Source organism: Ranitomeya imitator, chromosome 10, assembly GCF_032444005.1.
Source record: "Ranitomeya imitator isolate aRanImi1 chromosome 10, aRanImi1.pri, whole genome shotgun sequence".
Taxonomy (NCBI): Eukaryota; Metazoa; Chordata; class Amphibia; order Anura; family Dendrobatidae; genus Ranitomeya; species Ranitomeya imitator.
In genome coordinates this window covers 45882931-45909783 of record NC_091291.1, presented here as the reverse complement: position 1 = coordinate 45909783, position 26853 = coordinate 45882931, and the positions used below count along the sequence as shown (strand labels likewise).

Sequence of the window (26853 nt, the reverse complement as noted above, 5' to 3'; positions counted from 1 at the left end):
ATTGCTGTGTGTACGCCGCTGTGCAAACCAACTGCTTTTTTCAAAGCACAAATCCTCTTGTTCCTTCCTTTCTGCACAGCTATCTTTTTTGTTTGTCCACACTTTTTATTTCATTTGTGCATCAGTCCACTCCTTATTGCTGCCTGCCATACCTGGCTGAGATTACTGCAGGCAGGGAGATAGTAGCTGCCTGCCATACCTGGCTGAGATTACTGCAGGCAGGGAGATAGTAATTGTAGGACATTCCCTGTTTTTTTTTTTTTTTTTTTTTTGGTGGGAGATTAAGATTGGCAATTTGGCATTTCTGCTAGAGTGCCATCCCTGTGTGTGCCATCTCTCTCACATAGTGGGCCATAGAAAGCCTTTTCATTTTTCTGTATTTTTTTTTGTGGGGTGTATAAATTCTCCCTGATAAAAATACAGTGGGAGATTAATATTGGCCTTTGGGCTTGTGTGCCAGTCCTGAGTGTGCCATCTCTCTCACAAATAGTGGGCCATAGAAAGCCTATTTATTTTTTTTTTTGGTTTTATAAATTCTCCCTGAAAAAAAGGGAGATTAATATTGGCCTCTGGGCTTGTGTGCCAGTCCTGAGCGTGCCATCTGTGCCAGCCCTGAGCGTGCCATCTCTCTCACAAATAGTGGGCCATAGAAAGCCTATTTAATTTTTTTTTTTGTTTTATAAATTTTCCCTGAAAAAATCATTTTATTTTATTTGGTTTCTAAATTCTTCCTGATAAAATCATATTTTTTTTATTATTTTTATTTCTAAAGTCTCCCTGAAAAAAAAAAAAAAAAAACAACCAAAAAAACAGTGGGAGATTAATATTGGCCTTTCTGCTTGTGTGCCAGTCTTGACTCCTGGGTGTGCCATCTCTCTCTCTCTCTCTCTCTCTCTCTCTCTCTCTCCAATTGTGGTCCATAGAAAGCCTATATTTTTTTTCCTTGATTTGGGTTCTAAAATCTACCAGAGAAAATAACTACATCAATCATTGGTAGAAAAATATTGGCCTCTGGGTTTGTGTGCCACTCCTGACTCCTGTGTGCGTCATCTCTCAGTCAGTGGGCCATAGAACGCCTATTTTTGGTTTTATTTGTTTTCTAAATTCTCCCTGAAAAAATCATTTTATTTTATTTGGTTTCTAAATTCTTCCTGATAAAATCATATTTTTTTTATTATTTTTTTTTCTAAAGTCTCCCTGAAAAAAAAAAAAAAAAACAGTGGGAGATTAATATTGGCCTTTCTGCTTGTGTGCCAGTCTTGACTCCTGGGTGCGTCATCTCTCAGTCAGTGGGCCATAGAACGCCTATTTTTGGTTTTATTTGTTTTATAAATTCTCCCTGAAAAAATCATTTTATTTTATTTGGTTTCTAAATTCTTCCTGATAAAATCATATTTTTTTTATTATTTTTCTTTCTAAAGTCTCCCTGAAAAAAAAAAAAAAAAAACAACCAAAAAAAACAGTGGGAGATTAATATTGGCCTTTCTGCTTGTGTGCCAGTCTTGACTCCTGGGTGCGTCATCTCTCAGTCAGTGGGCCATAGAACGCCTATTTTTGGTTTTATTTGTTTTATAAATTCTCCCTGAAAAAATCATTTTATTTTATTTGGTTTCTAAATTCTTCCTGATAAAATCATATTTTTTTTATTATTTTTTTTTCTAAAGTCTCCCTGAAAAAAAAAAAAAAAAAAACAACCAAAAAAAACAGTGGGAGATTAATATTGGCCTTTCTGCTTGTGTGCCAGTCTTGACTCCTGGGTGTGCCATCTCTCTCTCTCTCTCTCTCTCTCTCTCTCTCTCTCTCTCTCTCTCTCCAATTGTGGTCCATAGAAAGCCTATATTTTTTTTCCTTGATTTGGGTTCTAAAATCTACCAGAGAAAATAACTACATCAATCATTGGTAGAAAAATATTGGCCTCTGGGTTTGTGTGCCACTCCTGACTCCTGTGTGCGTCATCTCTCAGTCAGTGGGCCATAGAACGCCTATTTTTGTTTTTATTTGTTTTATAAATTCTCCCTGAAAAAATCATTTTATTTTATTTGGTTTCTAAATTCTTCCTGATAAAATCATATTTTTTTTATTATTTTTTTTCTAAAGTCTCCCTGAAAAAAAAAAAAAAAAAAAAAAACAGTGGGAGATTAATATTGGCCTTTCTGCTTGTGTGCCAGTCTTGACTCCTGGGTGTGCCATCTCTCTCTCTCTCTCTCTCCAATTGTGGTCCATAGAAAGCCTACATTTTTTTTCCTTGATTTGGGTTCCAAAATCTACCAGAGAAAATAACTCCATCAATCATTGGTAGAAAAATATTGGCCTCTGGGCTTGTGTGCCACTCCTGATTCCTGTGTGCGTCATCTCTCACTCAGTGGCCCATAGAAAGCATATAGTTTGTTACATTTGTTTTCTAAATTCTCCCTGCAAAAATCTATTTTTTTTTTTTGGGGGGGTTTCTAAAGTGTTCCTGAAAAAAATAAAAATAAAAAAAAAATAATAGTGTGACATTAATATTAACATTTGTGCTTCAGTGACAGTCCTGCGTGTGGGGCATCTCTCTAATTTGCAGCCACCAAAAAAAGAGTGTGTAACATTGGGCCTGATTTTCGCTGTGGTCTCACCAACCTGTAAAGGGGTAGCTAAATCATACTGAAGTTATAGCTCACCGTGTAAGTTGTGTGACTGCAACAAATAACGTTAGTTTGGTTACGTTTTTAAAACAATGAGGAAGTCTAGTGGAAGAGGTCGTGGCCGGGGGCGTTCATTGTCAGCTGGTAATGAGGGTAGTGGTAGTGGTGGAGCATCAGGTGGTCGTGGGGGAAAAAATATTGCACCTAAGTCTGGAGCTGTGGAGCCAGGTTCGTCGTCCGGCTACACAAGGCCTCGAACGCTCCCTTTTCTGGGATTAGGAAAACCGCTTTTAAAGCCGGAGCAGCAAGAGCAAGTTTTGGCTTATCTTGCTGACTCAGCCTCTAGCTCTTTTGCCTCATCTCGTGAAACTGGTAAAAGTAAAAGCAGCGCGTCGTTAGTGGATGTTCACGGTCAGGGACAAGTCACTTCCTTGTCCTCTTCAGCAAAAACAACAACAGAGAAGAATGCAGCAGGCGACACAACGGGTTACTCCATGGAGCTCTTTACACATACCGTCCCTGGCTTAGAAAGTGAAGCAGTTAACAGTCCATGCCCATTACAAATTGAATCTGACATGGAGTGCACTGACGCACAGCCACAGCCAGACTACTATGCTGGTCCTTTGACTCAGACCACAACATTGCCCTCGCAGGGTGCTGATCAAGAATCAGACCCTGATGAGACTATGTTGCCCCATCACGAACGCTATACCACCGAACGACACGGTGACACAGACGAAGTTGCGCAGGAGGTACAAGAAGAGTTATTAGATGACCCAGTTCTTGACCCCGATTGGCAGCCATTGGGGGAACAGGGTGCAGGCGGCAGCAGTTCTGAAGCAGAGGAGGAGGAGGGGCCGCAGCAGGCATCAACATCGCCACAGGTTCCATCTGCCGGGCCCGTATCTTGCCCAAAACGCGTGGCAAAGCCAAAACCTGGTGGAGGACAGCGTGGCCATCCGGTTAAAGCTCAGTCTGCAATGCCTGAAAAGGTATCCGATGCTAGAAAGAGTGCAGTCTGGCATTTTTTTAAACAACATCCAATTGATCAGCGCAAAGTCATCTGTCAAAAATGTTCTACTTCCTTAAGCAGAGGTCAGAATCTGAAAAGTCTCAATACTAGTTGCATGCATAGACATTTAACCACCATGCATTTGAAAGCTTGGACTAACTACCAAACGTCCCTTAAGGTTGTTGCACCCTCGGCCAATGAAGCTAGTCATCAACGCAACATCCCTTCCGGCAGTGTAGGACCACCATTTAGCGCACCACCTGCTGTATCTGTGCAGGTATCTTTGCCAGGCCAAAGCAGTCAGGGTCAGGGAATCACCAGTTTCGTAGTAGGAAACACTGCATCTAGGGCACCGGCGGCAACAATACCATCTCCCACCGTCTCTCAGTCTGCCATGTCCACCGGCACCCCCGCTAGTTCCACGATCTCCAGCTCTCCAGTCCAGCTCACCCTACATGAGACTATGGTTAGAAAAAGGAAATACTTAGCCTCGCATCCGCGTACACAGGGTTTGAACGCCCACATAGCTAGACTAATCTTGTTAGAGATGATGCCCTACCGGTTAGTTGAAAGCGAAGCTTTCAAAGACCTGATGGACTACGCTGTACCACGCTACGAGCTACCCAGTCGACACTTTTTTTCCAGAAAAGCCATCCCAGCCCTCCACCAGCATGTTAAAGAGCGCATCGTCCATGCACTCAGGCAATCTGTGAGCACAAAGGTGCACCTGACAACAGATGCATGGACCAGTAGGCATGGCCAGGGACGTTACGTGTCCATCACGGCACACTGGGTAAATGTGGTGGATTCAGGGTCCACAGGGGACAGCAAGTTTGGGACAGTTCTGCCTAGCCCACGGTCTAGTAAACAGTTGTCTGTAGCCGTTCGCACCCCCTCCTCCTCCTCCTCCTCGTCCTCCTGCAGAAGCAAGAGCTCGTCCACAGACCGCAGTCGCACAAACACTCCATCCGCACCTGCCACTGTTGCACACCAGGTCTCCCATTATGGGGCAGCTACTGGCATACGTCAGCAGGCTGTATTGGCTATGAAGTGTTTGGGCGACAATAGACACACCGCGGAAGTTCTGTCCGAGTTCTTGCAGCAAGAAACGCAGTCGTGGCTGGGCACTGTAGATCTTGAGGCAGGCAAGGTAGTGAGTGATAACGGAAGGAATTTCATGGCTGCCATCTCCCTTTCCCAACTGAAACACATTCCTTGCCTGGCTCACACCTTAAACCTGGTGGTGCAGTGCTTCCTGAAAAGTTATCCGGGGTTATCCGACCTGCTCCTCAAAGTGCGTGGACTTTGCGCACATATCCGCCGTTCGCCTGTACACTCCAGCCGTATGCAGACCTATCAGCGTTCTTTGAACCTTCCCCAGCATCGCCTAATCATAGACGTTGCAACAAGGTGGAACTCAACACTGCACATGCTTCAGAGACTGTGCGAACAGAGGCGGGCTGTTATGTTTTTGTGGGAGGATACACATACACGGGCAGGCAGTAGGATGGCAGACATGGAGTTGTCAGGTGTGCAGTGGTCGAAGATTCAAGACATGTGTCAAGTCCTTCAGTGTTTTGAGGAATGCACACGGCTGGTTAGTGCAGACAACGCCATAATAAGCATGAGCATCCCCCTAATGCGTCTGCTGATGCAAAGTTTGACGCACATAAAGGATCAGGCGTCTGCACCAGAGGAAGAGGAAAGCCTTGATGACAGTCAGCGATTGTCTGGTCAGGGCAGTGTACATGACGAGGTACCGGGCGAAGAGGAGGTGGAGGATGAGGAGGATGATGGGGATGAGTATATTTTTAATGAGGAAGCTTTCCCGGGGGCACGGGAAATTGGTGGCGTGGCAAGGCCGGGTTCTGGTTTTTTGAGGGACACAAGTGACGTAGATTTGCCTGCAACTGCCCCTCAACCAAGCACAACCGCAGATTTGACAACGGGAACTTTGGCCCACATGGCGGATTATGCCTTGCGTATCCTCAAAAGGGACACACGCATTACAAAAATGATGAACGATGACGATTACTGGTTGGCCTGCCTCCTTGATCCTCGCTATAAAGGCAAATTGCAAAATATTATGCCACATGAGAACTTGGAACTAATATTAGCAACAAAACAATCAACTCTTGTTGACCGTTTGCTTCTGGCATTCCCTGCACACAGCGCCCGTGATCGTTCTCACACGAGCTCCAGGGGCCAGCAGACCAGAGGTGTTAGAGGGGCAGAAATCAGAAGTGGCGTTGGACAGAGGGGTTTTCTGACCAGGTTGTGGAGTGATTTTTCTATGACCGCAGACAGGACAGGTACTGCAGCATCAATTCAAAGTGACAGGAGACAACATTTGTCCAGTATGGTTACAAACTATTTTTCATCCCTTATCGACGTTCTCCCTCAACCGTCATTCCCATTTGATTACTGGGCATCCAAATTAGACACCTGGCCAGAATTGGCAGAATATGCATTGCAGGAGCTTGCTTGCCCGGCAGCTAGTGTCCTATCAGAAAGAGTATTCAGTGCTGCAGGTTCAATACTAACAGAAAAAAGGACTCGTCTGGCTACCCAAAATGTAGATGATCTAACCTTCATTAAAATGAACCACAACTGGATTTCAAAATCTTTTGCCCCACCCTGCCCGGCTGACACCTAGCTTTCCTATGAAAAGGTCTTGCCTGTGGACTATTCTGAATGACTTTTCCAATCTCGTAATTTTCTTCACCTGATTGTCCAGCATACGACATGTTTCCACCTCACGAAATGGCCAAACTCCCCACACGGGGCCGTGCTATCGCCACTTTGCGCTTGGACCCTTGAGAGTGCTGTTTGTCTGAAGAGGTGGGTGTGGCCGCTTTTGGTCGACGGCACTGCCACTGGGTCCCTCATAGTACAATAAAGTGTCTCTGGCGGTGGTGGTGCGCACCCAACGTCAGACACACCGTTGTAATATGAGGGGCCCTGTGCCTGTACCGCCGGCCACAAGACAGTTCCCCCCCCCAGCTCAAACAGTGCTCTACCACTAGCAAAATTATCTCTCACAGCTTCACCAATGTGTAGTCTAGCCGCTGACATCCTTCAATGCCTGGCACTGACAATACCATTGTTTTGACATTTTTGTTATGTTAGGCCTTCGAAGCCTGTCTGCGGTCCCTTCTTTCTACAACTACTACACTGACCAGGCCACTGCTGGCCGTGTTACCCTGGAACCAATTTAAAAGTGCCTACAGTCAGCCCAATTTTGTTATGTTAGGCCTTCGAAGACTGTCTGCCGTCACTCCTTCCACTAGACTTCCACTGACCATACACTGCTGCCCATGTACCCCTGGAACCAATTTAAAGTGCCTACAGCCAGCCCAATTTTGTTATGTTAGGCCTTCGAAGCCTGTCTGCGGTCACTCCTTCCACTAGACTTCCACTGACCAGACCACTGCTGCCCGTGTACCCCTGGAACCAATTTAAAAGTGCCTACAGCCAGCCCAAGTTTGTTATGTTAGGCCTTGGAAGCCTGTCTGCGGTCACTCCTTCCACTAGACTTCCACTGACCAGACCACTGCTGCCCGTGTACCCCTGGAACCAATTTAAAAGTGCCTACAGCCAGCCCAAGTTTGTTATGTTAGGCCTTGGAAGCCTGTCTGCGGTCACTCCTTCCACTAGACTTCCACTGACCAGACCACTGCTGCCCGTGTACCCCTGGAACCAATTTAAAAGTGCCTACAGCCAGCCCAAGTTTGTTATGTTAGGCCTTGGAAGCCTGTCTGCGGTCACTCCTTCCACTAGACTTCCACTGACCAGACCACTGCTGCCCGTGTACCCCTGGAACCAATTTAAAAGTGCCTACAGCCAGCCCAAGTTTGTTATGTTAGGCCTTGGAAGCCTGTCTGCGGTCACTCCTTCCACTAGACTTCCACTGACCAGACCACTGCTGCCCGTGTACCCCTGGAACCAATTTAAAAGTGCCTACAGCCAGCCCAAGTTTGTTATGTTAGGCCTTCTAAGCCTGTCTGCGGTCCATTCTTTCAACTACTACTACACTGACCAGGTCACTGCTGCCCGTGTACCCCTGGAACCAATTTAAAATTGCCTACAGCCAGCCCAATTTTTTTATTTTAGGCCTTCGATGCCTGTCTGCGGTCCATTCTTTCAACTACTACTACACTGACCAGGTCACTGCTGTCCGTGTACCCCTGGAACCAATTTAAAATTGCCTACAGCCATGTGTTATTATTTTAGGCCTTCGATGCCTGTCTGCGGTCACTCCTTCCACTAGGCCTCCACTGACCACACCACTGCTGTCCGTGTACCCCTGGAACCAATTTAAAATTGCCTACAGCCAGCCCAATTTTTTTATTTTAGGCCTTCGATGCCTGTCTGCGGTCCATTCTTTCAACTACTACTACACTGACCAGGTCACTGCTGTCCGTGTACCCCTGTAACCAATTTAAAATTGCCTACAGCCATGTGTTATTATTTTAGGCATTCGATGCCTGTCTGCGGTCCATTTTTTCAACTACTACTACACTGACCAGGTCACTGCTGCCCGTGTACCCCTGGAACCAATTTAAAATTGCCTACAGCCATGTGTTATTATTTTAGGCCTTCGATGCCTGTCTGCGGTCACTCCTTCCACTAGGCCTCCACTGACCACACCACTGCTGCCCGTGTACCCCTGGAACCAATTTAAAATTGCCTACAGCCAGCCCAATTTTTTTATTTTAGGCCTTCGATGCCTGTCTGCGGTCCATTCTTTCAACTACTACTACACTGACCAGGTCACTGCTGCCCGTGTACCCCTGGAACCAATTTAAAATTGCCTACAGCCATGTGTTATTATTTTAGGCCTTCGATGCCTGTCTGCGGTCACTCCTTCCACTAGGCCTCCACTGACCACACCACTGCTGTCCGTGTACCCCTGGAACCAATTTAAAATTGCCTACAGCCATGTGTTATTATTTTAGGCCTTCGATGCCTGTCTGCGGTCACTCCTTCCACTAGGCCTCCACTGACCACACCACTGCTGTCCGTGTACCCCTGGAACCAATTTAAAATTGCCTACAGCCATGTGTTATTATTTTAGGCCTTCGATGCCTGTCTGCGGTCACTCCTTCCACTAGACTTCCACTGACCAGACCACTGCTGCCCGTGTACCCCTGGAACCAATTTAAAAGTGCCTACAGCCAGCCCAAGTTTGTTATGTTAGGCCTTGGAAGCCTGTCTGCGGTCACTCCTTCCACTAGACTTCCACTGACCAGACCACTGCTGCCCGTGTACCCCTGGAACCAATTTAAAAGTGCCTACAGCCAGCCCAAGTTTGTTATGTTAGGCCTTCTAAGCCTGTCTGCGGTCCATTCTTTCAACTACTACTACACTGACCAGGTCACTGCTGCCCGTGTACCCCTGGAACCAATTTAAAATTGCCTACAGCCAGCCCAATTTTTTTATTTTAGGCCTTCGATGCCTGTCTGCGGTCACTCCTTCCACTAGGCCTCCACTGACCACACCACTGCTGTCCGTGTACCCCTGGAACCAATTTAAAATTGCCTACAGCCATGTGTTATTATTTTAGGCCTTCGATGCCTGTCTGCGGTCACTCCTTCCACTAGGCCTCCACTGACCACACCACTGCTGTCCGTGTACCCCTGGAACCAATTTAAAATTGCCTACAGCCATGTGTTATTATTTTAGGCCTTCGATGCCTGTCTGCGGTCACTCCTTCCACTAGGCCTCCACTGACCACACCACTGCTGCCCGTGTACCCCTGGAACCAATTTAAAATTGCCTACAGCCAGCCCAATTTTTTTATTTTAGGCCTTCGATGCCTGTCTGCGGTCCATTCTTTCAACTACTACTACACTGACCAGGTCACTGCTGTCCGTGTACCCCTGGAACCAATTTAAAATTGCCTACAGCCATGTGTTATTATTTTAGGCCTTCGATGCCTGTCTGCGGTCCATTCTTTCAACTACTACTACACTGACCAGGTCACTGCTGTCCGTGTACCCCTGGAACCAATTTAAAATTGCCTACAGCCATGTGTTATTATTTTAGGCCTTCGATGCCTGTCTGCGGTCACTCCTTCCACTAGGCCTCCACTGACCACACCACTGCTGTCCGTGTACCCCTGGAACCAATTTAAAATTGCCTACAGCCATGTGTTATTATTTTAGGCCTTCGATGCCTGTCTGCGGTCACTCCTTCCACTAGGCCTCCACTGACCACACCACTGCTGTCCGTGTACCCCTGGAACCAATTTAAAATTGCCTACAGCCAGCCCAATTTTTTTATTTTAGGCCTTCGATGCCTGTCTGCGGTCCATTCTTTCAACTACTACTACACTGACCAGGTCACTGCTGTCCGTGTACCCCTGTAACCAATTTAAAATTGCCTACAGCCATGTGTTATTATTTTAGGCATTCGATGCCTGTCTGCGGTCCATTTTTTCAACTACTACTACACTGACCAGGTCACTGCTGCCCGTGTACCCCTGGAACCAATTTAAAATTGCCTACAGCCATGTGTTATTATTTTAGGCCTTCGATGCCTGTCTGCGGTCACTCCTTCCACTAGGCCTCCACTGACCACACCACTGCTGCCCGTGTACCCCTGGAACCAATTTAAAATTGCCTACAGCCAGCCCAATTTTTTTATTTTAGGCCTTCGATGCCTGTCTGCGGTCCATTCTTTCAACTACTACTACACTGACCAGGTCACTGCTGCCCGTGTACCCCTGGAACCAATTTAAAATTGCCTACAGCCATGTGTTATTATTTTAGGCCTTCGATGCCTGTCTGCGGTCACTCCTTCCACTAGGCCTCCACTGACCACACCACTGCTGTCCGTGTACCCCTGGAACCAATTTAAAATTGCCTACAGCCATGTGTTATTATTTTAGGCCTTCGATGCCTGTCTGCGGTCCATTCTTTCAACTACTACTACACTGACCAGGGCACTGCTGGCCGTGTACCCCTGGAACCAACATCAGAAAATATAAAAATAAGTATTTTGCTTATAAAAAAGAAAATACTGGTGAGATATCAAATGCAGACATTTTAACATTAAAAACAAACACACAACTCTAATCTGGTACAGTACTAAAAATGGCCACCAGCTACAATTACTTTCTCCTGCAAGTAGTTAACTGAAAGTTTTTTTAAATTGAAAACACACATATGGCATCCACCGAGTGTTGTCCTGTCGCGTCTTCTTTATATTATTGCCGAGAAGATGCAAAATAATGAAAATAATAAAATCATTAATTACCAAAATAATAGAGAAAGTCAACACCACATTGCAAATAAACATTCATTCCAAATAAAGAAGCAGGGCGCGTCCGAGGGTGAGTATATACCTAATAAGAATATAATCACCCTCGGACGCGCAATGCTTATTTCCAACAGCCTTCCTTCCTAAGAATCAGCCCTTCCGTCGTGTAGAGAGACGTTGTGTTACACTCCAAGGTGTTCCCCAGGTTGCCTTTCCTGAGCTTCGATCTTCCGGCTCTCGTTTAGTAGTTCTTGGAAACTACTCTGCATTAGGCCTTCAAATTGGGTATGGGGTGTAGAGAGATGGTGTGTTCCACTCCAAGGTGTTCCCCAGGTTGCCTTTCCTGAGCTTCGATCTTCCGGCTCTCGTTTAGTAGTTGTTGGAAACTACGCTGCATTAGGCCTTCAAATTGGGTATGGGGTGTAGCGAGAGGGTGTGTTACACTCCAAGGTGTTCCCCAGGTTGCCTTTCCTGAGCTTCGATCTTCCGGCTCTCGTTTAGTAGTTCTTGGAAACTACACTGCATTAGGCCTTCAAATTGGGTATGGGGTGTAGAGAGAGGGTGTGTTACACTCCAAGGTGTTCCCCAGGTTGCCTTTCCTGAGCTTCGATATTCCGGCTCTCGTTTAGTAGTTGTCGGAAACTACGCTGCATTAGGCCTACAAATTGGGTATGGGGCGTAGAGAGAGGGTGTGTTACACTCCAAGGTGTTCCCCAGGTTGCCTTTCCTGAGCTTCGATATTCCGGCTCTCGTTTAGTAGTTGTCGGAAACTACGCTGCATTAGGCCTACAAATTGGGTATGGGGTGTAGAGAGAGGGTGTGTTACACTCCAAGGTGTTCCCCAGGTTGCCTTTCCTGAGCTTCGATCTTCATGCTCTCGTTTAGTAGTTGTCGGAAACTACGCTGCATTAGGCCTACAAATTGGGTATGGGGTGTAGAGAGAGGGTTTGTTACACTCCAAGGTGTTCCCCAGGTTGCCTTTCCTGAGCTTCGATCTTCCGGCTCTCGTTTAGTAGTTGTTGGAAACTACGCTGCATTAGGCCTTCAAATTGGGTATGGGGTGTAGCGAGAGGGTGTGTTACACTCCAAGGTGTTCCCCAGGTTGCCTTTCCTGAGCTTCGATCTTCCGGCTCTCGTTTAGTAGTTCTTGGAAACTACACTGCATTAGGCCTTCAAATTGGGTATGGGGTGTAGAGAGAGGGTGTGTTACACTCTAAGGTGTTCCCCAGGTTTCCTTGCCATTGCTTCGGTCTTCCGACTCTCGTTTAGTAGTTGTAGAAAAGTACACTGCATTAGGCCATACAAAATGGGTATGGGGTGGAGAGAGATGGTGTGTTACACTCCAAGGTGTTCCCCAGGTTGCCTTTCCTGAGCTTCTATCTTCAGGCTCTCATTAAATTGTGGTTAAATGGAACAACTGCATTTGGCGTACTAGTTGGTTTGGGGCCTACTATCGGTGTCTGCCACTCCTTGCTGTTCTCCTCCACTGAACAAAGCTGTGCCGCCTGTTTACTACGGTTGCCAATTTTGAACTGCATTTCGACTACTTACTGATTTGGCCCTACTCTCTGTGTCAGCCTCTCATTCCAGTTGTCCTCCACTGCAATGCCCCCTGGTTATTCCTGTGTTACCAATTTTGAACTGCATTTAGCCCACTTTCTTCTTTGGGCCTATATCTGTGTTTCCACTTCATCGTGCCCATTGCCCAGCCAGTGATAGATGAGTCTGCTGGTACATTGACCCATAACGCAACATTCCCCGTGCACGCTACACAACAACATTGTGACCCTGCTGAAAGTCAGGTTGCTCTTCCCGCATACCATACCACCTTACACGGGGACAAAGAGGAAGGTGCAGATGAAAGTGCAGGTTCCTTCATCAGGTGGGGGGAGGAATACTAGTTGGCGACGTCACTGGCACAGGGCCTCTCATAGTACGCAAAAGTGTTGCTGCCGGTGGGAGGCGCCCCCGCCGTGCAAACACACCGCTGTACTTTGAGGGGCCCTGTGCCAGTGCCAATGCCAACGAGTGGGCCCCCCCTGCTTGCTCAGGTTCACAGCACTTGCAAAGTTGAAATACTTACCTCTCCCTGCTCCACTGCCGTGACGTGGTCCAGATTTCCTGGGCCCACTAATTACTTGAACCAGCCCTACCCCCCACAACTTTAGCCAAATGACCCCCAATTTCAAATGCCTTCCAATTATTATAAGGTAAATTACGCTTGACAAGCTTCATTAAGAAGAATGGATGGTTTTGACATTAAAATGGCCACTCTAGGTGTTTTCCTGGCCCCCACTCACTGCCGACTATGCTGCCCCATTGACTTGCATTGGGTTTCGTGTTTCGGTCGATCCCGACTTTACGTCATAATCGGCCGATTTCACTCGACCCGACTTTGGACATAGTCGGGTTTCGCAAAACCCGGCTCGACTCTAAAAAGGTCAAGGTCGCTCAACTCTAGTAGTCACGCCAAAGTCAATTGAGCAGAATTGAAGAGACTATAATGCACTCTGCATGGTCCTAAATAGAATATAATGTGCGATGCCCACTAGGGCCGTGGGGTACTCGGAACCGGGTCGTACGGTTCTTCAGGGAGTTGTCACGGCAGCGGTGACCCGGTCCGTGGCCCTGGGCAAGCTATAAAAATGATGAGGGAAAGTTTATAGAGGATTTAACGTGACGCCATCTGTGGTGTTCGTCAATGCTTAAGGAGACCTCTGGGGGCAGCTGGGATGGGTTTGCTCCCCACAGGTGGAGCGAGGACCCCAGGGCTACTGGGATAGTTTTGTAAAGGATCGTGGACGTTGGGGTGCAGGACTGAGGGTGCGGGAAATGACTGGAGGATACAAGGACTGTAGTTTTCTTTACCTTTACTTGATAGTTGAAGGTAAAGTCCAGGGCATGACTACAGATGATAATGGGGATCCAGGCAGCCTGGAAGTTCGGAGGCCTTCCTACTGTGCTGTTCTCTTAGGTTCTTGCTGCTTTAAGCTCTGCTCAAGTTCCTCTCACTGTCTGACAGTTAGTATAAAACATTGCCCACATGGCAGGCCGCTTGAGCCAATTACTGGTGTTGCTCCTTTGTGGCGGCTCCTGGTTCTGATATGCTGCTGTGCCGCTGGATGTTGGATGGGCCAGGAGACCTGCAGTCTCCAGCCCTCCGATTTAGCTGCCGGGACTTCAGTATCCGTGCAACCACGGACTCCGAGGTCCAGTTGCTAGTGCTCAGCTCTGGGGTGAGTTAGGTTACAGCTCCACTCCCCAGGTTCTCCTCAACTTCTCTCCTCTCCCTCAGACTCAGACTGACTAACCCCCTCATCCAGGCCCGAACCTATAGGGAAGCTCCCCTGAACCAGGTGTCAGAGCTCCCCCTTCTGGTATGGAGTCAGGAAAAGTGTTGGATGCTTGTGTTACCCGGTAAGGAGACCCCTCCTTGCTTACAGGCATAACATCACCCCCTGTGAGGGAGGCAATGCCACGGTGGCAACCAAACTCCTGGGGTGCCACAAATGCACCCCCATGGTCCTCCATAAAGTATAATGCACCCCATGGTCCTCCATACAATATAATGCTCTCCCCATTATAAGATAGGGGTTAAAACCCCAAATTTAGCTATGTGTCACCTATTAGGCTGTGTGCTGTAGTTTAATTACAATGAAGGTTTTGTCTCTAGGACATTATCATTACTCGGACCACAGTCCAAGCGAGTCCTGGTCCGACCAGATAAACAACTCACTCTCAATAGACAATGTACTTAGGGAGCATGGTGTGGTTTGGTTTAGCTTCTGAGCTCTACTTCATGCTACATCTAAGAATTATGTTTTTGCCAGAACTGCTGAACCAATAAAATAAGTGGTAAGTCGGATTCTGGGTCTTTTTCTCTACATTATGCTTATCTTAGATAAGGTAGCAAAAACCTGGTGACAGATTCCCTTTAACAATAAAAATGCAATTCTTGTTTTTTTGCAATGCTTATCTAATGATGTTTACGTAGCAGTTGTGGTGTAAATAATATTACTACTTTTACTCATATTTTTGTTTTCATTTTTCAGGAAAAAGGTTCCACCTTCCTCCAGTTAGGGGCTTCTACAGAGCAACAACTGCAAGTCATCTTTGAGGTTTTGGAGGAATATGATTGGACGGCTTTTGCGGTGATCACCACATTATTCCCTGGCTATGAAGACTTTGTGGATTACATCGAGTTACTAACCGACAGTAGTTTTATCGGATGGGAAAATCGAGGGGTTTTAACACTCAACCTCACTGATGACCCCAGTGAGGCAAAACTAAAGAGACAATTGAAAGAGATAACTGTACAGGTGCGACTGCTCTACTGTTCTAAGGATGAGGCTGATGGAGTCTTCAAAGCTGCAAGAGAAGCTGGGTTAACTGGACCTGGTTACATTTGGTTTATGGTTGGGACTAACCTAGGAGGCACAGATTACATGCCAGAGCACTTGCCGGTTGGTCTGTTTACAGTTTTGTCTGCTGGATGGAAAGATGACCTCCACAGAAGAGTACAAAATGGGGTTGCCATAATCGCTAAAGGGGCAGAGGCTTTGTACAAAGATTTTGGTTTTATACCAGAATTTAACAATGATTGCAGGGCACCGAACCTTACTCACGGAAGTGAAAATCTGCACAGGTAATATTAACACTATTATTCCTCCTTCATTAACTAATTCTTAATCTTTGACTTGTTATTCGAAATGCAATAGTTAATAAGAATTTAAGACCAGATACCAGTTTCATAGTAGTGTCTGAAGTTGGCAGTTTTATGACTTTTATGGTTGTATCCATTAGAGTTGAGCAAAGAGATTGGCAGGACACTGGGCCAGTAGTGTTGTCGGTAGTTTGTGGCCACCAGACCAGAACTCTGCAAAATGTCTTTTCTGATTAGAAGACCTGGCACAATGCCACCTGTGCGTCACTCCACAATGTTGTATAAGAATGGCCACTAGAGATGTTGGCAGGTAAGACAAGGTTTATAGGGTTCTGGTCCGGTGGCCACAGACTACTGATGTAGCTGATGGACTAGAACCTTGAGAATCCTTTTGTTCAACTCTAGTATCTATTCGTCTTGTTCCCTGTTGTCTTCCAGTTCTGTTTCTGTTCCTATTGTAGTCCACTACTAACATTCAAATGAATTATCAAATATTATTGTATCTTTTCCAAGGACAGTAATACTGCTGACAAAATTACCTCAAAAGCAGATTGACGCCCATGGTGAATAAGGCCCACCTTGGTTTCAATATCTAATATGCCTTACTTTTGCATTTTTTATTTTGTATTACATAAAACTTAATATATAGAAATATATTATTCATTAGGTCACAATTCCATTTTCTAGCTACCCCATTCATGGACCAGTATGTGAAAACACTAACTTACATGTAAAATAGCTTAAAGAGATTGCCCGGGAAGCTCATTAGTTGCTGTTAGATGATGTCCAAATGTAAAATAATAAAAGAATCTAACTTAATTTTGAATACTGCACCAATAACTGATTTTAAGGAACAGTTTGGGAGACAAAAGCGCATACAAAGGGTAGTAAGGCCTGATCAGGTTAGTGAAAGGCGGGAGTATGTGATCTCCTGTCAGGTGTTGTGTGAAGGCACCACACCTGTACACACGTGTAACTGCTGCTGCCTGGTGGTTGAAAACAATAATAGAGGAGGATGATATCATGTTGAACGTGCTGTGTGCTGTAAATAAGAAGTTTTTCGTGTTTCAAAAGGGTTTCTTATTGTTTCAATGTGATTTGGCACTTTTCTCAAGTTAAAAAATTCTTGACTCCTCTTGTTATCACTTCTGATGTCTTTTTGAAAAGGCAGAGATTCTTTCCTCTCTTTTTGTATGGAGATTATCGTCTGTTTGTCCAAGTTTGTCCAAGTTCATCAGCTTATCCAGCTTATTTTATTTTATCCAGCTTATTTTTAGCTACTTGTAGATCAGCAGTCATGAAACTAATGGAAGGTCTTTAACTCATTTTACTCACAACCCTGAGTTCATTCTAAAGATGACAAAACCCATCGGTAATATTACTCCCTGATAGTTACTGGCAACTGGACAAATCCTTAGATAAACTCTCTACATTACCGTTAGTAACCTTATACGCAATATATTACCGTATTTTCCGGCGTATAAGACAACTTTTTGACCCCTAAAAATTGTCCCAAAAGTCGGGGGTCATCTTATACGCCGGGTACGGCGTGTGCAGGGAGCGATCCTGGATGTCGGTGTGTGGTTCCCAGGGTCTGGAGGAGAGGAGACTCTCCTTCAGGCCCTGGGATCCATATTCATGTAAAAAATAAAGAATAAAAATAAAAAACATGGATATACTCACCCCTCCGACGAACCCTGGCTCACAGCGCTGCTAGCGTCTCCCTCCATTCCTAAGAATGCAGTGAGTGAAGGACCTTCAATGACGTCGCGGTCACATGAGCAGTCAGGTGATCGGTCACCTGACCGCGACGTCATCGAAGGTCCTTCACTCACTGCAATCTTAGGAGCGGAGGGAGACGCTAGCAGCGCTGTTAGCTAGGGGCCGTCCGAGGTTGAGTATATCCATGTTTTTTATTTTTATTCTTTACTTTTTACATGAATATGGATCCCAAGGCCTGAAGGAGAGTCTCCTCTCCTCCAGACCCTGGGAACCACACGCTGTATAAGATGACTGGGCGTATAAGGCGGGCATATCCCAAATTCCATATTTTATATGGAAAAGTTGGGGGTCGTCTTATACGCCCAGTCGTCTTATACACCAGAAAATATGGTACAATATTTTAAAATGAGTTCTAGATTAACTGACTGAAAAGGCAGAAAATTGGCAAATTAGGTTCGCCACCGATAGGTAGAAGAAAATACATTTTTAATGCAAAATATATGCAGAATATATATACTCTTAACCAGGGGCTTAGTTAGGCTCTTAGACCAGGGTCACAGGGTTTGCCTGACTCCGCCCTTTGTCGTACGCTTGTATGATCACCTCGGTAGCTCCTCCTCCAGCTCTCTGGTCCTCCTCTTTGGCACCAGGTAAAATAGAGGATTTATCTGTCCATGTGCAGAGTGACTGCACAGTGCCAATGAGGAGGCTGAGGGAGAAATAGCTGTTCAGTACAACAAAGCCCCAGCTATGAGGAAAGGGAGACAAGTGCAGCCCGCTCCCATCTGCTGTTCATACACAGGAGTGCCCTCCCTCTGTTAGGACTGGCGGAACGCACCAAGACAGATGGTATAGATGCGTTCGCAGTCCGGGGTCCACCGTGCTGGTGAAAACCTGCTGCTAGCAATTAGCAGACTATATGGCGGTACACTAAAGTATACACGCGTGGGTTAACCTCACCCAGCGTGAAAGAAGCAATCCTGTTAAGGCACAGGACCGCGGTACCGCACCTAAAGCGCGAGCAAGTAGTCAGCGAACTCAACCACAACTAGGATTGAAGTCCGATTAGACCCTTGCTGGCACAACACAGCAACTGGGTGTGTAAGGAAACTGAAGAGCAATATTAAGGCACAAGAGTGCATGCAGTGCCGCACTGACGAACGCCACTAACCACCCAGGCTTGGGTAGGGAAAGCACAGAGGAAGTGCACGGCGCCGTACTGGCGGTCACAGCAACTGGACGCTATAATGTGTGACTAGTGCTGTAGGATAAGTCAGGCGCTAGGTAGCAGCCATACACCTTCCGCGAACAGTCATTCAATAGGGTAGGGGTATCCAAGGACGACTTGCACTCACAACATACACACATTAGCAATTGTAAGACAATACTAGCGCATGGCCGTGCGGTCATGCGCAGTTTATATAGCAGCAGCACAGGAAGTGGCCACAGCACCTTTGCCCTTCCAGGACCTGTCAAGAGGACCAATGGAATGTGCTGCAGAGCCTGAGCACATGACCCTCGATCTCCAACGGGAGACCTTATGCTGGGCATGCTCAGTACGTGCAGACAAGGACTTAGTCCCAGAGAAGTCCGCTCGCTGCTGACCAGCACAGACTTTAATGGCAGAGACTGGAGAAGCAGCAGTAACTCTCAGAACAGAGTGAGAATGAGCAAGACGCTGGGACCGACGTCCTTGCTGAGCAGACTCCACTGCGGCTGGACAAGATTGGGAGACCGCAGCGGAGGTGGCTCGAGATTCCCCCTGTGCAGAAGCGGGAACTCGACCCCTAACATTACCCCCCCTCCTAGGGCCCCCCCCCTCCTTGGGCCTCGCTACGTTCGAAGGCAGCAATAAGCTGCGGAGCCAGAATGTGCTCAGCAGGCTCCCAGGACCTATCCTCAGGGCCATAACCCTTCCAGTCCACCCAAAAAATTTTTTTGCCACGTACCACCTTGCACCCCAAGATAGCGTTCACCTCGAAATCGTCCGTAGACGAACCCGAGGAGGGACACATGAAAGGTGTCGGTGATACCAAGGCGTGGAGGAAGGGCCAGATGGTAGACCACAGGATTAACCTGTTCGAGGACCTTGAAGGGACCCAAGTAGCGAGGAGCAAATTTAGTGGACTCAACTCGCAGCCTGATGTTACGGGCAGAGAGCCACACCAAGTCGCCAGGAGCAAAGGTCGGGGCGGGGCACCGATGAGCATCGGCGGAGGACCTCATTCTCTCCTTAGAGGCCCGAATGGCATCCTGAGTGCGGTCCCAAATATCCCGTGCCTCCACAGCCCAGTCTGCCACCCTGGAGTCTGCGGAAGACACGGGCATAGGCACAGGTACCCGTGGATGCTGACCATAGTTGAGGAGGAATGGGGTTTGTCCAGTGGAGTCGGCTACGGCGTTGTTCAGCGCAAACTCTGCCCATGATAGCAAGGATGCCCAGTCATCCTGCCTGGCTGAAACAAAATGTCGCAGGTATGTGACCAAGGTCTGGTTGGCCCTCTCTACCAACCCATTCGTCTCGGGATGATAAGCGGAAGAGAGATTCAACTCAATACTGAGAAGACGACACAGCTCTCTCCAGAACCGAGACGCAAACTGGGGACCCCGGTCACTGACAATTTTGTCAGGCATACCATGTAGGCGGAAGATGTGCTTAATGAACAACGCAGCCAAGGCCCGTGCAGAAGGTAACCGTGGTAGCGGCACCAAATGCACCATTTTTGAGAAATGATCGGTGATGACCCAAATGATGGTACAGCCGCGAGACTTGGGCAAACCCACGACAAAGTCCATCCCGACCATCTCCCAGGGCCTATCTGCCACCGGCAAGGGATAGAGCAACCCAGCTGGCCTTTGACGCGGAGATTTATTTTTGGCGCAGGAGACACACGCCAGAATATAATCCCTGACATCCCGGACCATATGCGGCCACCAGTACGTCCTCGCCAGTAGCTCAGATGTCCTCTTTGTCCCAAAGTGTCCACCCACTCTGGACGAATGAGCCCAAGAGAGAACCTCCGGTCGCAAATTAATGGGCACAAAAGTCTTGCCCGGAGGCACAGACTCAAGCGAAACCGGCGCTACGGTTCTCAGGCTCTCAGAAGGAACAATAAGCCGAGGCTCCTCTTCCTCCTCTTCAGTTGACATAAGGGAGCGGGAGAGAGCATCAGCACGAATATTCTTCTCCCCGGCGAGAAAATGAAGAGAAAAGTGGAACCGGGAAAAGAACAAGGACCATCTGGCTTGGCGAGAATTTAGCCGCTGGGCTGTTTGTAAGTAGACCAAATTCTTGTGGTCAGTGTAAACCTGGAAGGGAAACCGCGCACCTTCCAGAAGATGTCTCCACTCTGAAAAGGCCAACTTCATTGCTAGCAGCTCCCTATCCCCGATGGAGTAGTTTCTCTCCGCTGGCGAGAAGGTCTTAGAGAAGAAGAAGCATGGATGCTTCCGACCTTGAGCATCCTTCTGATAGAGGACTGCTCCAGCACCAACGGATGAGGCATCCACCTCCATTAGGAATGGTTTATCCACATCGGGACGATGTAAGATGGGAGCGCTAGCAAAGTGAGACTTAATAGAAGTGAAGGCCTTGGAGACCTCTTCCGACCACAATTTAGGATTCGCTCCCTTCTTGGTGAGGGCTACCAAGGGAGCTACCAGAGTTGAGAAGTGGGGAATGAACTGGCGGTAATAGTTAATGAACCCCATAAAGCGTTGCACCGCTTTAAGAGAATGGGGCTCTTGCCAGTCCATCACAGCCTGTAGTTTGGCAGGATCCATAGCCAATCCCTGGGCGGAGATGATATAGCCCAGGAACGGCAAAGACTCCTGCTCAAACATACACTTCTCCAACTTAGCGTAAAGAGAGTTTGCCCGTAGGAGGTCGAAGACTCTGCCAACATCTCTCCGGTGGGAGTCAATATCTGGAGAAAAGATGAGAATATCATCCAGATAGACTACAACTGAGGTGGAAAGCATATCCCGGAAGATGTCGTTGACAAAGTCTTGAAAAACGGCTGGGGCATTACAGAGCCCGAAGGGCATCACCAGATACTCATAGTGCCCATCTCTGGTGTTAAACGCCGTTTTCCATTCGTCCCCCTCACGGATGCGAATCAGGTTGTAAGCACCCCGCAGATCTAATTTAGTAAACACTCTAGCTCCCCGAAGCCTATCGAAGAGCTCGGATATCAAGGGCAAAGGATACTTGTTCTTAACGGTGATAGCGTTAAGACCCCTGTAGTCTATGCATGGACGTAGTTCCCCATTCTTCTTCTGCACGAAGAAGAACCCTGCCCCAGCAGGTGACACTGACTTCCTGATAAACCCTCTTGCCAGATTCTCTTGAATGTACTGAGACATGGCCTCCGTCTCCGGGAGAGATAATGGATAAACTCGACCCCGGGGAGGCTCCGCACCAGGCAAGAGATCGATAGGACAGTCATAGGGGCGATGGGGCGGAAGGGTCTCCGCCGCCTTTTTGGAGAACACGTCTGCGTAAGACCAATATTGCTTGGGGAGAGAGGATAGATCTGCGGGTACCTCAGTAGTAGCAACCTGAACGCACTCTCGGTGACACCTACCCCCACATGATTCACCCCATCCCAGAATTCTGCCTGAGGACCACTCGATGTGAGGAGATTGGTACCGTAGCCAAGGTATCCCCAACAGGACCTCATCAATACCCTCAGGAATGATGAGCAGAGAAATAATCTCCTGATGGGATGGCGACATGGACAGAGTAACAGGGATGGTCTGATGTGTTATCTGTGCGGGGAGTGTCGACCCATTCATCACTCGTACCGTTACTGGTTGAGATAGCATAACCAGGGGTATTGCGTGACGTTGGGCGAAGGCAGAAGACATAAAATTGCCCTCCGCCCCAGAATCCACGAAGAGGTCTACCGAGTGGGAGGATGAGCCAAAGGTAATTGTCCCCTTAAAGGACAATTTGGAGGCAAACGTCGCAGTGTCTAGTGCACCTCCACCTACTACCACTAGACGCTGACGTTTCCTCGACCGCTGATGACATCTGGTGGCAAGATGTCCTGACTGTTGGCATACATGGCAACCCTGGAGTGCACGAGCGGTCTGGGATTTAGATCCCGCTCGTGACAACACCTTAGGTTCCTGGATTCAGGAGCCTGGACTGGAGATTCCAAAGGTTTGGCGAAGGTGGGAGCCAGCCGAAACCTCTGCCTACACTGGGCTCCCTCTAACCTCTGCTCGTGAAAATGGAGGTCAATGCGAGTAGATACTGTTATTAACTCTTCCAGTGTGGCGGGGATCTCCCTAGTGGCCAGAGCATCCTTAACGTGGTCAGCCAGCCCCCTCCAAAATATAGGGATAAGGGCTTTATCTGACCACTCCAGCTCAGATGCTAGAGTGCAGAAATGGACGGCAAAAAGGCTGACTAAGGACGAGCCCTGAGTCAGTGCCAACAGTTGGAGCGCCATGTCATGGGTGACACGAGGTCCTAGAAAGACCTGTTTCAGAGTGCTCAGGAATAACGGAGCACTCTGCACCACATGATCGCCACGCTCCCACAGCGGCGTAGCCCACTGCAACGCCCTGTCCGACAATAAGGAAATTATAAAGCCCACCTTAGCCCGCTCTGTAGGGAAACGAGAGGCCAGAAGCTCGAGATGTATTGAGCACTGACTCACGAAACCCCTACAGGACTTACTGTCACCAGAAAATTTCTCTGGTAGCGGGAGGCGAGATAGCGTCGGTACAGGGGCGGCAGTGGACAAGGTAGCTGCAGCCACACTTGCAGCCTGAACAGCGACAGCAGTAACATCCACAGCTGAGGTTGAACGCTCAAGAGCCGCCAACCTTCCCTCCAGCTGCTGGATGTACCACTGTAAACGCTGGTCGTCCGCCATTTTACTAGCCAGACCCTGGCGCTAGTATTTTGTTAGGACTGGCGGAACGCACCAAGACAGATGGTATAGATGCGTTCGCAGTCCGGGGTCCACCGTGCAGGTGAAAACCTGCTGCTAGCAATTAGCAGACTATATGGCGGTACACTAGAGTATACACGCGTGGGTTAACCTCACCCAGCGTGAAAGAAGCAATCCTGTTAAGGCACAGGACCGCGGTACCGCACCTAAAGCGCGAGCAAGTAGTCAGCGAACTCAACCCCAACTAGGATTGAAGTCCGATTAGACCCTTGCTGGCACAACACCGCAACTGGGTGTGTAAGGAAACTGAAGAGCAATATTAAGGCACAAGAGTGCATGCAGTGCTGCACTGACGAACGCCACTAACCACCCAGGCTTGGGTAGGGAAAGCACAGAGAAAGTGCACGGCGCCGTACTGGCGGTCACAGCAACTGGACGCTATAATGTATGACTAGTGCTGTAAATCTGTAAGTACACTACAAAAAAGGGAACATTAATACATATTAGTTATATGTGGTTTCTCGAGGAGATGTTTTTTGTTTTTATTTTTTAAAATTTTCTTGTCTTTTTTTTTTTTAACCTTTTTGTTGTATCTGCTATAAAGTTACCATAATACCTTTAAATTAGCCTATTAGGTGAAAAAAGAGGCTCCAAATGTATTATCCTCTTATCGACCTATGATGTACATTTTTGCCACAGGTCTCTAAGGGTTTTATGAAACTGGCCCAGGAGCAGAGCTCACTTCATATGCTGCAGTTTCTGGCTGTACTGCTTAGCTAAAAACTGCCTTTAACTGCAGAAAGCAGAGATTGCTCTGATTTCTGAAGTTTATCCATTTAATGCTGCTGTCAATCCCTGAATAGCAATTACAAGGAGCCGATGGGTTACCATGGCAGCAAGTAAGTCGATTGTAAGCAAACAATTGAACATTCAGCTCTCCTAGGGTTACTAAAAAAAAGCTAAAAAAAAGTAATAATGGAAAAAAAAATGTTTTTAAACCCTTCATGACCTTGGGATTTTCCATTTTTTGCTCCCCTTTTTCCCAGAGCCATAACTTTTTTATTTTTCAGTCAAATTGGCCATGTAAGTGCTTGTACTTTGTGGGATGAGTTGTACTTTGGGAAGACACCATTGATTTTACCAAAAAGTGTACTGGAGAAAGGAAAAAAAATGTTCCAAGTGCGGTGAAATTACAAAAAAAAGTGCAATTCCACAATAATTTTTTTGTTTTGCCATGTTCCCGAAATACTGACCTGCCATTATGATTCTCCAGGTTCTTACGAGTTTGTCGACACCAAACATGTACAATTTCTATATTATTTAATTGGTGATAAAAGCTTGCAAAAATTGTAAAAAAAGAAAATAGGCTCCAATTTCCAAGTCCCATAGAGTCTCTATTTTTCATGATTTGGGGCTGAGTAAGGGCTTATTTTTTGTGCGCCGAGCTGACGTTTTAATTGACACCATTTTAGTGCAGGTATGATGTTTTGATTGCCTGTTATTGCATTTTATTGCAATGCTATGGCAAGAAAAAAATGTAATTCTGACATTTTGATTTTTTTTTTTACCATTTTGCTGTTTACCAGTCAGATTCAGTTAGTTTTTATTTTGATAGATCGGGCGTTTCTGAATGTGGCAATACCAAATTTGTGTATTTTGTTTGTTTTATTGTTTTAATTTGAATGGGGGCAAAAGTGGGGTGATTTGAACTCTGATATTTTTAACATTTTTGTAATATTTTTTAAAACACTTTTTTTTCACACTTCTCACTGATTTTCAACAGTATCCTAAGGAGTCTTGAAGTTGCGATCATCCAATCGCTTATGCTACACATAGCAGGGTTCCAGCTCTGCCATGTGCAGCAAAAATGATTGTCTCCTGTGAACACCGACCGGTGTCCATAGAAGATCTGCACTAACAGGCATAAGGGTCTTCTGCAGATCCCCAGCTGTCATGCCAACCCATCTGCGCCCCATGATCATGTGACAGGGTTGCCAATGTGAGAAGTTTGTGACGCACTTCTGGTAAGTGCAAGTTATAGATTGCCAGCGTTATTTAAAAAGTTAACAGCAAAGGGTGGATCGTGAATCAACCCACGGCTGATATGGGCACATGACAGCTAATCAAATCAGCTGTCTTGCACATCAAAAGTTTTGGGCTCAGGGCCAGAGCCCACATGAAAGAGAGGGAGGGGACCTATAATGTATCTATACGTCATAGATTATGTAGGAGATAAAAATTAATAAAAGCTGTACCTCCCTTTCCCCCGTTCGAAAAAAAAGGTTTAATATCGTCATTACTAAAAATGTCTAATCTATCAAAATATTGAATTATTTAAACCTTACGTTAAATACAGAGAAGAAAAAAAAAACAAGTTGCTAGAAATGCCATCTTTTCTCACCGTATCGCCCCCCCCAAAAAAATACAAAAAAAAGAAAAATTACATATGTACCCCAAAATGGTATCAATGAAAGCATAAAAGCATCAGCTGATGGTGAAAAAAAACCCAAAAAAAACAAAACCTCATTTAGCTTTATATATGAAAAATAAATGGGTTGCAGGTCTCAAAATATGGCGACGCAAACCTTTTTATTAAGTTTTTTAACCTAAAATATAAAGAAACCATATAAGGTGGTGTGCACACATTTAGTTAAACCTGCTGCAAATACTGGAGTATTGGCAGGAAAAACATTGCTTACTTTCACATTGCGTTTAGTGGCCCCATCACGGCATATATCCGACCCCCCACAAAACAGGGTTCGGACGTATGCGCTGAGGGGGCCGTAGACTCTATTGGTGACAGCAGAGTGAATGAGAGATCGTTTACGTTTTGTTTTGTCCGTGTGGATTCTTTTACATTGGCAAAACAATTCGTCCATTGTTCATTCGGATCAGAGAACATTTCTCCTCAATACGCACAGGGAAAGGCGTGCCCCGTTTAATTAAACATATGAGAGAACATCATGCCGGTAATGCCCAGGTTTTACGCTTCGCAGGTTTAGAAAAGGTTTCCTTACCAATACATGGTGGGAATCTTGATCGTATCTTGCTGAGAAATGAAGCCAGATGGATCCTGCGTGCCGATGCAGTGGGACCAATAGGCTTTAACGATAAAATCGATATGTCTGTTTTTTTGTAAAAAAATAGGTCCCTCTGATTATACTTGTTTTACAATAAGTGTTCCTGAGTTTGTTATTACAACGTGTAAGTGTTTTTAATCATTCACCTTTATTTGTTATTATTCACTTGTATCTCACATATGTTTCGTGATTGTGGCTATTTCGACCATGATGATGTGAGAAAAGTGGGGAGGGATCTGAGACGTTCAGAATATAAGATCCACCCCACTTCCTCACGTCACAGGACCAGTTTAAGTGCATTTGGCACGAAACGGCCGTCGTCCGTGTGCGTTCACTACCCTCCCTGCGTTCTCCATGTTCATGTCCGAATAAATCTGATGTTTCACTACCGGTGAGTGCGCTCTTTTCTTTTTCTATTTTTGTGAAATGAGAGATCTGGCTTGAACTTTTTTTGTGAGTGTATATCTGGAGATGGACACTTCTGAAAATGATGTACTTCAGAGCTCATGTATGCTCTGCCATCACTTTTGCCCTACCGGCTCTTACGTCCGAAACCTATTTTGCAGGTGGGGGTGATTGAGGTTGG

At 46.5% G+C, this 26853-nt stretch overlaps 1 protein-coding gene across 1 annotated transcript in view; it reads left to right on the top strand.

Annotated features, from left to right (window-relative positions):
* GRIN2D (glutamate ionotropic receptor NMDA type subunit 2D) overlaps nucleotides 1-26853 on the top strand; it is a 593213-nt gene that overhangs the window by 35343 nt on the left and 531017 nt on the right. Inside the window, exon 2 of the mRNA XM_069740746.1 lies at nucleotides 14949-15541. Coding sequence (XP_069596847.1) covers nucleotides 14949-15541 — 593 coding nt within the window. The remainder of the gene's footprint in view (nucleotides 1-14948; nucleotides 15542-26853) is intronic.